We start from the raw sequence: 13,941 nt of genomic DNA, 5'->3' as shown, positions 1-13,941 counted from the left end.
GTCCTGTACTCGACCAATCAGGAGTCAGACTGCTTTTATATCAAATAACTAATATGAACCAAATGGATCAGTAACATGAACATTCGAACAGAGATAAGAACGACCTGGATCGACAGACACGCGTCTGTACCATCTGCTAACATGGAGGAGGGGGGGCTGACAGCAGCCTGCCACCAGGGGGCGATTACGAGCTTCACGTTTAGGTGCCACGTTGTCAAGTGGCTTTAATAATCTTATATAAAAGTGTATTTAATGTTTTGATCTTTTACACAAATTTGAATTAAATCAGAAGAAAGTTATATTTTCTTCGACCATTTATTGATTTGAATATATTCCATTTTAATAACTTCATAAGATTTATTTCTCCCTCTTGAAAACATTTTCGCTTCGTGAACTTAGCAAGAAAATAAGATGTTTTTTTCTAACTTCTCAGATGTTGATTAGAAACTCTGGTTTTTAACACAAGTCGGCAGGAAAATAACACACCCGACACAGAAGAGTTGACAAATGAAATCTTTTATATTTTTGTCAAAAAGAATCTGAGCTCGTCCGTTCTATCAAATTGAGTTCTGCCGCCCTGAGCCGCTCGCTGCAGGTCGCCTCTGCACAACTACAGGAAAACAGGTCTTCAGGAAACATGCTTGATTTTTCCAGATACTTTTGCATTCAAACATTTTATTTGGGTAAAATCATACAAGTGCACAGCTGAGTATTTTCCCATGCAGTGCAGGAGCCTAGAAGCTAATACAGAAAGCAAAGTCTACATCTAAAGAGCTCTGGGGTTCTCACAGGAACGTGGACCAGGTCTCGGGTTCTGAACCTCCCGTTCAGATCCACGCTGCAGACCTGCTCCACGTGCCGAGGGAACGCCAGAGACGTCATATATGCAAATACAACAATGAGAATAAACCACATGTTTGTTTCTTTAAGGATTGCCATGTGCCAGACATTCACTGGAGAAAAGTAATCAGGTCAAATTAGAGTAAAAAAATCAATAATGCACACAATTGGAGAATCTGAACACTTCTGCATTTATATTTTGTAGGAAATGTATTTGCTCTTGACAGCTTTATTCCAAACCTTGGCATGTTTGTTCAATTCCATTTCAAATTTTGTTGATCAATTGTTATTATCGGATAGAGATGACTGGCCCCCGAGAAGGCCCCGAAAACAGCTGTGGATATTATTTACCGAGTCCAATGTATCTTAAACATTAAAAAGCTCACACTACCCCGAAATATATAAATTTCACGCATACAGGTGACATTCAACATTCAAGTGCCAGTGTTTTTGTACTGTCTTTTGGTCAAGTTTCTGAAACTTTCAAAGAATCACTTTGAGGCTTACAAAAATAAATATTTGTCAAAAATGCTTAATAAATTACACAAAACTAGCAGCAAAAGTAGAATCTAGAAATCTGTGCAAATGGCTAAATTCCCCCCCCGACTGCTAAATCCCCTGGTCCCAAATAAATCCTGGTTTTAACGTTGAGAACCCTTCCCCTTTGTAAACAAGCTGCGTTTTCACAATCTCCTCACACACAATATTTGGAAGCTTAAGGACACATAGTCAAGACATCTATATAAAACTCTAGATGTGCAATAAAAGAACTTCTGTAAAACTTGATGGACACGACGCACAAGGGCCTACACACCTAAATCAAGTAGCACCATTCAATCTCAAGTTCTCAACACTGTCAGTGCATCAGCTTTTAGTTCAATTTCTTCAAAAATAAAAATGTTCAAGGCACAACACACCCATGAGAAAATAGGGAGCGTTTAAAGTGAAACGCTCCGTCACCTCCTCTCGATGGCTGCTCCTCTGCGAGAGGAAAGCCTGCTCCGGCTCCGAGGAGCCACACATTTATTTTTATCCACGTCTGAGCAGATGAACTCCTAGAGGACCTGACAGTACGTTAATGCTCCACACAGGAAGTGGACGCTGCGTCTTTGGCCACCTCCACAGTTACACCACGCAGCGATGAAAACCAAAGCCACGGTCAACGGCGGTGCACCAAAAACGGCGCCCCCCAAAAACGCCTAACCCCCCCCCCCCCCCGCCCGGTTCCCCTACCCCCAGTGGTCGGAGCGCTGCTCTGCCCGCTTCGTTCCTCGCTGTTAAATTGATAAACCTCAGTGATCATTCAATGCCTGTCTCTTAAAGATGAACCATGCCTCCAACGCAGCTTGAAAAGAGAAAACGTTTGTAATTAAGTTAAGCCTGCGACTCAGTTCACGTGTCCTTCCTCCTTGACCAAAAAACAAAACACTTGCAAGCGTAGAATACCATCTGGGCCTCGCGGCCGCCGGTCGGGTCAGTAAACACTAACACCACGCCGAGCCCCCCGATGCTGTGGTCCATTATGCAGCCATTTTGAACTTCACTTTCAAGATGGCAGGCATTTTTTGTTTTGATACATATTGTAGAGAAACATTAAAAAAAAAAGTTGTCGAATTTGCACACACCTGCACCAAATGTCGCAAGTAAAAACAAACAAAAACACCGCCCACTTAACGTAGCTAGCACTTGATAACATACTAGCTGCCATAACACTGTCAAGTCAATTGAAAAACGTGGAGTAACAAGTTCCAGCATCGATTAATGTTGAACCTCAGCGATCGTTGGCACTGAGCTTAATGACGTCTGTGTTTCTTAAGATTACGATAGGAATGATATTTCAACGTCTACCATATCCGTAAGAAGGAGCCTGTCCAGGATAGAGTGAGCAAAAAAAGAAAGGAAATGTAACTTTGTCCCTTAGGATTAAAATGCGGCTGCTTCACAGAGTGGCCCAGTTTGGATCAATAGTAATGGCTCCAGTAGCTGTTTGACTATAGAAAAGGCTGCGTGATGTTCCTGCAATAAATTTGAAATTCAAATGGAATCATTATTCCCGGGAACAACATTGCCCCAGTATTTGCCAAGGTTTGATTAAGTCCAAGCTATTTTTACCTTTCTAATATTTTTCACCAAACTAAACAGTAAAAACAAATTTAGAGCTCTTGGCCATGTTCATCTGGTGAAATGAAAACATAGATTTCCTGTTTAAATTCAAAAGGCACAGTACATTAACATACAAATGATCCTCAGGTTATTCAATCAAGTTTTTCTCCCCCCCACAAAAAGAACAAAAATACTTTGAACAATGAAAGTCCGAGGTTGCTGTCGGACGATGCATGTCAGCATCCATGCTCACTCTGAGGTGCGCTCGCCCAGCGGCTCGGTGCGGTGCCGTGCTGGTGACTTTCCTTCGCGGCGTGCTGCACTTCCTTTTTGAGAGAAGCGAATGGCAGAGAACCAGGGTTGGTAATGTACTGTGTGTCAGTGAAGCTACACAGGGAGGGTTGTTATGGTCTGGCTTGAGTTAACATGTGGTTTCCATTGGGTTTGGTTGGCATGGCCACCTTCTCCGCAGGCGACTAGTTGCCCCACCAGTCCACGCTGCTGCCAGAGCTGCTGTAGTTTCCTCCGTAGCTGTCGTTGCCGTAGAATCCACCGCCGCCACCGCCGAAGCCACCTGGGAGGACGAGGTCAAAGGTCAGACTCCTGGAAAACAACTTTAAATAGCTGCTGGTAATTTGGCCAACTGCGGCGCCAGACAAGACATGAGTGTGTTCTCACATGTGAAGAACACAGAGCAACATGATCATGAATACTTCATACAAGTCTGTTGCTCAGCTTTGGTCCAATCACTCAACTAACACTTTTGAGACGGATCATCACAACCACAAGCTTCTTCACAAAGTCATTTAATACACTTGTAATGACACTGTTGAGTAAAGCTATTTTAAAAATCATTGGCAACTTTGTCGTTGCTGTGATGTTTCAGAACGAAGCACTGAACAGTTCTACTCTTGATTTGATGCTTTTCACTTGACTAATGTGAAACTGATTTTTTCTTACCTCCGCCAAAGCCGCCGCGGCTTCCTCCGGGGTTCCTCCCGCCTCCACGGCTGCTGGTGAAGCTGGCAGCGCCACCGGGCGTCTGACGGTAATCTCTAGCTCCGAAACCGCCTGAGAACCTGAACAACATCAGTTTGTTAACGTTATGGTCGAGAATGTCACAAGATACAAGTTCTACTAACTTTGTGAATTAAAGACAGGTGGAGCCTGCGTGGCCTCAGACTTGCACCTGACGAGGTTCTATCGATGTTCTGAAACCATAGTAGTTGCTCTGAGTGAGCGTTACCTCTTGGAGCGTCCACGGCCGGTGCTCTTGTGCTGGTGCTCGTAGGCGAGACTCTCAAGCCAGGGGGGAACCTCCTGCTTGGCCTCCACCAAGATGTCCAGCAAGTCTTTGGTTATGTTGCTGTTTTTGTCGTTAAAGAACGACGTGGCCAGACCTGCACAAAGCAAGATGGATTATTTTCAGCCGCTGAGATTCAAGTTCATAACAGCATCAGAAAAACACAAATTCAAGTGTCTTACCAAGGTTGCCCACACGTCCCGTACGGCCGATACGGTGAACGTACTCCTCAATGTCACTGGGCAAATCAAAGTTAATGACATGCTTCACATTGGAGATGTCCAGACCTCGAGCAGCCACCTGGAAAACAAGATTTTAAATGTGAGAATCAAATTAGAGAAACATAAAGTCCAAGTTTCTTTTGATGTCCAATAGTCAATAATGGAACTTGAGTAAATGATAACGTTTCAAATTTTGTAAATTTCTGATGAAACCAATCAAATGAAAAAGTATATTTATAAGAGAGAAAAAAAACTATGCAGCACTTTCAAACTTTAGTTGAAAGAAAATGGAGATTTAATTGTACGACCTCAAAACAGAGTTTTACAGAAATAGTTATAACTCACAGCTGTAGCCACTAAGATGGGGCAGCGTCCAGATCGGAACTGATTCAGGGCCTCTTCTCTGTCTCTCTGGGATCGATCCCCGTGGATGCTGGTGCAGGAGTAACCTTCGTGGTACAGGAAGTCCTCCAAGGCATCGGCTCCCTTCTTGGTTTCCACGAACACCAGAGTCAATGCCGCTTTTGCTGTTTGTTCAGAGAATAAAGAGAATGAGAACCAAGAGACCGGAGCAGAACTGAAGGGCAGGAAACAGGGAGAATCCATGAGAAGGAACAAGGGTGTAGATGCATATCTGAACTACGATGGGAAAACAAAACTGACTGGAAAGGTCTGAAAATCCAAGATCATTAAGTAAATCAAACGAATGAAAACTTAAAAAGGGCTGAATAAAAAGCTCAACCATGAACTTGATCACCCAAGATTCGGATCCTCAGGTTCACAACTTGAATCCCACTACAGCCCAGTATGTGCTTTAATAAGGCTGAATTAGTTGCCTTTGTGTAGTGGCTTTTCTTTTGAGGTTGAGTAGTTTAAGAAACAGGACTAAAACATACAATAATGCACAAGCACAAGAAGCACAGCATTTAATTTTTGTAGAGAAAAGTTAATTTTACAAAAAAAATTATCAAACGTAAAAATTAACAGGATCAATAAAATGTCTAAATAAGAATCAGAGCACGTTTCAGATGAAAATCATCTAATGTCACAAATGTTAAATGACCAAAATCTAATGAGTTAGGTACTGACCAACATCATATCCTTAAGATAAGTGAAATATGTTCACTCATGTTTGTTTGATCTGAACCGATCTACAGAAACTGTCGGGGCCTTTAAATCAGACGATGACTCATGGAAACCGAGCTTTCACCACCACCACATGGTCATGGTGAGCCACGTGACCCTACAAGCAGACTTCCTTTTCAGTTCCGAGGTCAGTGGACACTATGCAAGGTTAAGGCCATCATCAATCCTACTAGTTCTTTTTAGAAATGAATAAAGATTCAAAATAAAACATGAAAAAACATGTCCAGCAGGGGACAGAGGGGACAGAATGGGCAGTGGGATGTGAGTTTTTCTGGCTTGTGGGTCAGAGTTGAGTTATAGTACGTTCACACTTACCTGGTTTGTCTGGGGTCTCGACCTCGTCACTGGGCATAACTAAGATAAAACCAAACCGGCGAGTAAACACGAGGCTTCTAAGTACATACACAGCTTTAGATCATCATGAGAAGCAAACCACATCAAGCATGACATATGGTTCACTACCTGCTCACCCAGCTTAATATACTGGGTTTTGATATTTTGTCTTTACTAGAATCAACAGCATTAACTAGAGATTAACAATATTAGCTCGATATGGTGCAGACTGACAAACACAGGAAGGTTGTTAGAGTCTAATGTGACGTTCCAGGGCAGAAAACACTGGATGTGTTTTCTCTTCTCACCTGTGGCGTTGAGCAGATCCAAGAGGAAGGACCTCTTGTCCGTTTCTTCCACCCAAACCACTTTCTGGGTGATGTTTTCTGAAGTCGAACCCACGCGACCCACCGCCAGGAAAATGTAGTCCTCCAGGAAATCACGAGCCAGAATCTACACAAGCAAACAAGTCAGATATATAGTATACAGATATTTATGACGATAAACAAGATTCTGTAGACTTGAGTGAGTACCTGGATCTCCTTAGGGAAGGTGGCACTGAACATCATGGTCTGACGAATGCCTTTAGGTGGCATCGTATCCTGTTCCACAATACGTCTGATCTGTGGCTCGAAACCCATGTCCAACATGCGGTCAGCCTCGTCCAGGATCAGGTAGCTGCACAGACACTCAGCTTAGTTAAACATTTAATCAATTACCAGATTTAATCAAGTCGGGTGGTTTCAGTTGGATCCTTTTCATATAGCCTGGTGTTATACTTACTTGCAGTAGTCCAGACCGATCTTGCCCCTCTCCATCATATCGACCAGACGTCCAGGTGTGGCCACGAGAAGGTGACAGCCTCTCTCCAGTTCCCTGATCTGTCCACCGATGTCAGCTCCACCATAAACTACGCAGGGACGCACACGAGAGCGATAGGCAACCTACAGAGTGGGAAGAACAATTAAGCTTCAAGATGTCCATTTATTTAATGTCGTCCATTCTATGGTGTATTGGCTCCTTCAAACTAAATTCAAGTTTGTGATATACGTTTTAAATTGGTGAGTGCTCTGCAGTAAACGAGGAGATACAGTAACGCTAGGTTAGCATCAAAGATCCCTATTCTTTATTCTCTGGTGCCAAGTCAATTAACCATTGCGAGTTAGACTGTGTTCCTGCAGAGTGAGACTCACCTTCCTCGCCTCGTCATAGATCTGCAGGGCCAGCTCTCTGGTCGGAGCCAGGACCAGGGCAAGCGGGTACTGTTTACGACGGCTGTACCTTCCGTTGTCCTGAGGATAAAATAAATAATCGTAACAAGAAGCAAAAAAGGGTAGAGCAGGATGTGTTCATTATTCTCTTTGCTCAGTACCTGTCCATTCTTGGAGGCCTGCAGAGCATCTCCTGGTCCTTCGGTGAAGATCTGACTCAGCACGGGCAGCAGGAAGGCTGCAGTCTTGCCAGAGCCTGAAACATAGCAGGGATCAGGTAAACCATCAATCTAAAAGTACACTGACCTTTTGCTTCCCCTGTCCGGATAAATTAATACAGGAAACACAATGAGCAAAGATTCAAAGAATACAGAAATACACACCAGTCTGGGCGCAGGCCATCAGGTCTCTTTTGGACTTGATGATGGGGATAGCATATTTCTGAACGGGGGTGGGACGAGTGTAGCGACTCAGGTTGATGTTCGCCATGATAATCTCCCCCAATTCCACATCATGGAACTACAGAAGAAACACAGACCAGTCAAGAAGTGAAAATTGTTTCAAATGAATTAAGTTTGGTCAGACGGTAAACAAGCGATGAACAGACTTACACTATCAATATGAGGCGGGGAGTTGGACCCGGTGGCCTCCACAGGGATATCATCATATTTCTCAAAGTTTATCCCAGTGTTGCTTGTAGAAAAAAGCTCCCTAGAATTAAAATGTTTGATTAGTTCAGGACGAATGCAGACGATAGGTGGATGGTTTTTATTTATTTATGAGCCGAGTGGTTCTTACGCTTCCAGGCGCTCATTAGGAGGAGTGGGCTTGGACCAGTCCTCACTGGAATCCTCCCAGCGGTTGTTTCCTCCACTTGAGAAGCCTCCGCGATCATATCTACACAATCACATTAGATATGAGGCACCATAGTTATCAGTGTGTACAAAGTAACAAGCTACAGCTTAGCTTTTGTCAAGAATATTACTGTTCAGTTTGTCGTGAGGCAACTTAAAATATTAGTTGATTTATTGACAGTTTGTTTATTTACAGTAATGGAAATACTCATCTTTATACAAATTATAACAGTATATAGTCCAGTGTGATTTCAAACCAAGACAAACTGAAACACACCTTCCCCTGGAGCCGCCGCCGCCTCCTCCTCCACGCTCATTGAAGAAGGTTGACTTGGATCTGCTGTCAGTTCGTCCCCCAAAGCTGTTGTAGGCAGCGTCCCTGGGAGCTCCTTGCCAGTTGCTGTCTTTGTTTTCAAAACCACCAACTCCTGTGACGCAGGGAAACGCACCAGTTAGCTTCAACTAGGTTTTCCCTGTTTAAATTCACTGTTGATCGTCAGACCATGTCACTTTCTTACCTAAGTGGAGATTTCTGGATTCTCTTTAAAGCAAAATTGCCAAGAGTCGTTCAAAGACCATCAAGGCTTTAATCTGATTTCAAATTTTCTGAAAGTCTGTAATATTTATATGAACAGCTCTTACGTTATACTGTAAAAACAAGGGTGGGGGAGGGCAAGGTTCCCATCTAAGGCTACACTGTCACCACGCTACAGCTCAAGTCAGACATATTAAAGCATGACAGGTTTACCCCACCTGCATTTTGCAGTGGTTGATTAAAGGAGCCTCCACCCCTGTTACCACGGTAGGCACCGCGCCCACCTCTATCAATGCGAGGGGGTCCGCGACCTCCAAATCCCCCATTAGTGCGATTGTCGTGGAAACCATTCACAAATCCGTTGCTACGTCCTCCGTCCCACCCAGGTGAGTCTTCATGAGACAAGAGACAGAGAAGCGTGTGAGGAATAAACTTCAACAAGAGCAGCAAGAACAATGTTACTGTAACTATTGTCTTTATGTGCTAACCTGTTTTCAGCCTAATATATATCAAGACCCTGGACTGAAAGTTTGCAACAGTCAAATGTATTTCATCAAATACAAGAGTGAAATGTCTTCAACCTCTACCTGTGCAAGAGATTTGATATTCATTATCTATTTATTTTAAATAGAATATTAATTTACCACCCTAGACTGAACTAAGACCTACTGAGCCCCGTCTCTTCCTGTATGAGACATTTACCACATCGATCAGCCCAGCTGTGGACACTGGCTGTGTCATCATACCCATCGGTGGTCACACTGTTACCAGTGCAGACTGAGGAGGCTGGTGGGGGAGGGGAGATGGGACACTGGACGGTTAGCACGCCTTACAGCGGCAGCGCTAAGTAGCAAAGACTGAGACACGTTAGCATCTAGAAGCAGGCCAGCCGCACAGATCTGGTTTCTGATTATTCACGCTTGAGTCAGCCAAGGAGGCTGGTTCTAGATCTGTGGTCAGGATCTTAACTTGCACCCGTCAAACAAGTAAGTTTGTTCATTTTGGTGCCACCTACAGGTAAGCACAAGGAAAAGCCTTGTCATGCTTCACACAGATCAAAGTGCTGTAGCCACATCCACACGTTGCCATGGCTTGTAGAAACGAGTCTTGTGTCCAAGTCCTGTTGAAATGGAACATCACGTGTGGCATATAATGGCATTAGTTTAGAAACCACTAACTTGTTTCACATGTACTTAAAGACTTTGGTTTAATGGACTATTCGGGTTTTTTGGGTCTTAAAAGTATGAACTACAATTGAGGCAGCAGCTGCAACGTCTCTTGGGAAAGAAGAATGCGTCCCCCACATTTCAAAACACTGTCACAAGTTCCAACACTACACGTTGGCTTCAACAATCTGTTTGGCAGAAAACTTTCAGATTCACTATCATTCATTAAAAACAGTGAGTTTAAGTCGCAAATGTCAACAATAAGAAAACGGAGTATCACCCTGATTTGAAATACCCATCAGAGAAAAAGCCGGTTGCTACTGGTGAGGAGAATTCAATCATGTGCCAAGGAGGTGTGAGTTTGAGCAGGTTTCTCTCACCAGCTGGTATAAATCCCCAGTTATTAAAAAGCCTGTATACACTCAGGTTCAACTTGTTTATTTAAAAATAAAGCTACATGGTCAATGTGAAGTAAGAGATGAGTTATTGAAGAGTGAATGAATGTCAGCAGAAATATGAAGCTCAGTTTCTCTGCAAAGTAACAGCCGTCTAGATTTCTGTACTGTGACTTACAAAGTGTTAAAAAAGGCATCAGAATGTTGGTGCAGAGGAGGAAACAGGTTAACAGCGACCTGGTTGTCTCATTAGTAGACTGCCACACAGTCTTTCAAACAACACCACCGACATGCATCATAAGCAACTTCATCTGCCAAGCTTCGACAAATGCAGTGTTAGGCCCAGAATTCTGCTGCTTTTTGTGACCATGACAAGCAGGGCACATGGTTACTCCCTAAGGGTCCAGCTGACTACACTGAAACTCTGCGAGCGAGTAGATGGCATGCAGGTAGGGGTTAAGGTATACCACATCTGTTTCGCCAGCCCCCACTGTAGGCATGGTAAAAGGCAAGCTCTTGAGAGGCCAGTCTTGGGTAACCTGAGCAAAAGTAGGGAAGCAGGCTATAAAAAGACTCACCCAATATTTCTGGCTCATGCAGAATGAGTGTTGGGCTTTACTTTACACTAGTAGTTACCAATCTTACAGTCATCCCATCCTGACGTAAAGTTATTGCTCTGCCTTTGCTGACACTCGGCCTGCCATGGTTGTGGGCACTGCTTAGGAGAGACTTGGGGAACATGGCAGGTGAAATATGGGCTTGTGTATACAGTGGTAAAACCATGATCTAGTATGTGCAGCAAGAGAATAAACTCCTACGACCTAGAGGATATGGTTCATTGTGACTGCAAGCATTCCAGCAGAGAAAAGCGAATCAATTAATCATAGGCCCATCATTATCTTGTTCTGTGAAGTGCTGGGGTCTACCAAACCCTTCACACTGGCTTAGCTGGTGTGTAAATTAGCTATTTCATGCATCTGGAAATGCAAGTTGCCCTCAGCAAAAGCAGACAGAAGGGACTTACAGAGATTTACTGGTGCCACTGAATAACCGCACTGTATACCTGCGGAATACGCATTTCCTGCTGTGGAATAAGAAAACAGTCAAACGAGAAAAAGGTCAAGAGTGCAATGGCACAGTACCATTACATTTTTAGAGGACTGAATATGTCAGCCAAAAACATGTCTTCATTTAAAGCCTTTAAGAGGCTCAGCAAATAACTGAAACTAGTTAAAGACTTTATAAAGTCTTAGATTGAATATTGATATTCCCTTTATCAGAGCAGTTCACAGCTAACACTGGTTTTCACACGGGAGACTTTTCACCAGGAACAGATTACTTGCAGGTTTTACAATTTAGAAATTTTCCCTGTTCTCTTCTCTTATGGGTTAGGGTTTCATCTGTGCCATAAAAAGGCTCCATGCACAGAATCAGAAATCACATTTTGAAACTGTTTGGTCCCGATTCTTGGCTCAGGTTCAAAGTCAAGTTGACATTTGTCTGGTGTGCAACAAAAGTGGCCGCTTTGTTTTGGCTGATAAAGATCTTGCAGCATCTCCTACCATGCTCTGATGGGCTTTCTACATATGGAGCACCACAAGTCCATCCAGTGTGGTTGTGACTGGATGGGTGGCTTCTGACTGAACTCACCGTTTTTTGGAGCCTCTCTGTTCCTCAGGTGAGGTGGAATGTAACGCCCTGGAGAAGAAGAAAAGCAGGTCAGGTGTGAACTTCAACTAGACCCAGATATCAGAAGGTGCTGTTTACCAAATATAGGTTTGAAAACCTACAACCGGACCAATCGTTATATAGACAAATCAACTCTAATTTGAACATCTTGTAATTATACATTTGTAACTCAACTAATGACCAACGCATTGATACAAATAGTTTAATTTGCTTTATTGTATTTACGTTTTATAAAATCTACTGTTTTACTTACGGCCAGTTCCTCCGCCTTGTCCGTCAGCAGAGTTCAAGTCTAGGGCAGAGAGCTGCAAAGAGGAAAAGGTTGAGAAACACAATTACTCTGCTGTAAATGAAATGCTATGTATATAACAATCAATAGGAAAATGACTTCATGGTGCATCGTCATGGTGGACACAAAGCTGTACAACTTGTTCTGATGCTAATAGAGGCTTCAGCGGTTCGGTCCAAACAGTTACTTCCAAACGATCAGAAGCTCCAGTGTTAGATTGAGATTCTACAGCGGGTAGTTTCCTGGTTTCTCTGAGACGACGTGGTTTGTCAGCGGCTCGGTCAGGAGCCGGTGACAGATCCACGCACATTCCCCTGATCCAAGGCCGCTCCGGGTTCAACCTGCACCGGGCTCACTGCTGGTTTCAAACAGTCAGCACAATGGAGCTCCGTCGCGTGCGCGTCACACAACACAATCAGGAAACCGCTGACCAATTAAAAAAAAGACAAAAAAAGTGCGATTATACAAGAAACCACCGACCGTGGATTCCTTTAGACAACCGACCTGAACCAAGATGGCTGATGTTTGTATTTGTGTCGGGACCTTTTATCTTTACGTAAAGTTTAGTCGCTAAAATCCGCTGCCAACATTTTTTCCTGCGCCACGTTTCAGGCTGAGCAGGCCCGATGCTAGCCGGCTAGCACGGGACGCCGGCCGGGTAAGAGCGGTTAGCTAGCCCCGGTCCGGCTCCGGTAAGTTAAAACACGACATCACGACCTTAAGCGGTCACTACGTCACAGAGTGAAGGTTAGTTGTTATAAAAGGGAACAAGTGTCCGTGACGTAGGCTCGTCTCTCCGGCGGCGGCTAGCTCCGCCATCACAACCTTCTCTCCGCCGACTCCATTTTAGCAGCGTTAGCTTAGCACAGCTAGCGGCTCGCTGCGCGTCGAAACGTCGTCAGGAAGCCGCAGTAAAGAGCGAGAACCGGGGTGAACCGGTAGAAACGGAGGAACCGGAGGAAACTCACCTGCTGATCTAGACCGTGTGGATTATCAATGACCACATGACTCATAACTAAAGAGAGGATGGGGCTTCGCTGAGGAGAAAGGGTTTTCTTTGTTAGCGCCGCCGGCTCCGATCAGACTGGAATGAGCTGCTTCTTCCCGGTGAGAACTGGAGTGAGCAGTTAGCGGAGAAACGAGCTGTTCGCGGGACTTTAAATAAATAAAAGTAGAGGTTGTGGATGTGGTTCCGTGAGGGCGCTGCGCAGAGACACGTTCCGCTGAATGGACCGAGGAGGAATGAGACCCGGAGTCCAGGTAGCGCGAGATATCAGCCGCGTGACGTCAGCCCGCGAGGCAAGCATCGCGATAGTTCACTGCTCCTCTGGAGCTGAGTGACGCACACGAAGATGATCAACGTGTCTGGGCCTGAAACTGATCTGAGACCAGAACTTAAACTGAAGCTGATCTGAGACCAGGACTGAAACTGATCTGACACCACAACTGGACCTGAAACTGATCCGAGACCAGAACTTAAACTGATCTGAGACCACAACCGGACCTGAATTTGATCTGAAACTGATCTCAGACCGGAACCGGACCTGATACTGATCTGAGACCAGAGCTGAAACGATTTGAGACCAGAACTAAACCTGAAACTGATCTGAGACCAGAGCTGAACTTATCTGAGACCAGAACTTAAACTGAACTGAGAGCAGAACTGAACCCATCTAAGACCAGAACTGGACCTGAAACTGATCTGAGACCAGAACTGAAACTGATCTGACACCACAACTGGACCTGAAACTGATCCGAGACCAGAACTTAAACTGATCTGAGACCAGAACTGAAACTGATCTGAGACCAGAACTGAACCTGATCTGACACCAGAACTGAACCTGAAACTGATCTGA

The 13,941-nt window shown here is 44.3% G+C and overlaps 1 protein-coding gene across 16 annotated transcripts; it reads right to left on the bottom strand.

Moving 5' to 3' along the window:
• Positions 1 to 497: 497 nt before the first annotated feature.
• Positions 498 to 13,343, bottom strand: ddx3xa (DEAD-box helicase 3 X-linked a). 16 transcript variants are annotated; one of them, XM_062402199.1, is made up of 23 exons: positions 13,054 to 13,343; positions 12,050 to 12,101; positions 11,758 to 11,805; positions 11,132 to 11,191; positions 10,744 to 10,836; positions 10,575 to 10,646; positions 9,249 to 9,332; positions 8,765 to 8,938; positions 8,289 to 8,439; positions 7,956 to 8,054; positions 7,769 to 7,868; positions 7,541 to 7,676; positions 7,319 to 7,413; positions 7,140 to 7,238; positions 6,730 to 6,890; positions 6,480 to 6,624; positions 6,255 to 6,399; positions 5,929 to 5,967; positions 4,813 to 4,994; positions 4,429 to 4,546; positions 4,190 to 4,343; positions 3,904 to 4,022; positions 498 to 3,517 (listed from the first exon to the last, which is right to left on the bottom strand). In XM_062402199.1, the coding sequence occupies exons 1-23, from the start codon at positions 13,096 to 13,098 to the stop codon at positions 3,420 to 3,422; spliced, it is 2,469 nt and encodes an 822-aa protein (XP_062258183.1). In that variant the 5' UTR covers positions 13,099 to 13,343; the 3' UTR covers positions 498 to 3,419. The 16 variants fall into 16 exon arrangements, with proteins under 16 accessions (XP_062258183.1, XP_062258185.1, XP_062258184.1 ...); XM_062402201.1 differs by having other exon boundaries at positions 8,831 to 8,938; XM_062402200.1 differs by having other exon boundaries at positions 11,132 to 11,188.
• Positions 13,344 to 13,941: the final 598 nt, after the last annotated feature.

This window comes from Platichthys flesus, chromosome 13, assembly GCF_949316205.1.
Source record: "Platichthys flesus chromosome 13, fPlaFle2.1, whole genome shotgun sequence".
NCBI lineage: Eukaryota > Metazoa > Chordata > Actinopteri > Pleuronectiformes > Pleuronectidae > Platichthys > Platichthys flesus.
The sequence above is the reverse complement of the archived record's forward strand: the minus strand, read 5'-3'. Positions and strand labels throughout refer to the sequence as shown.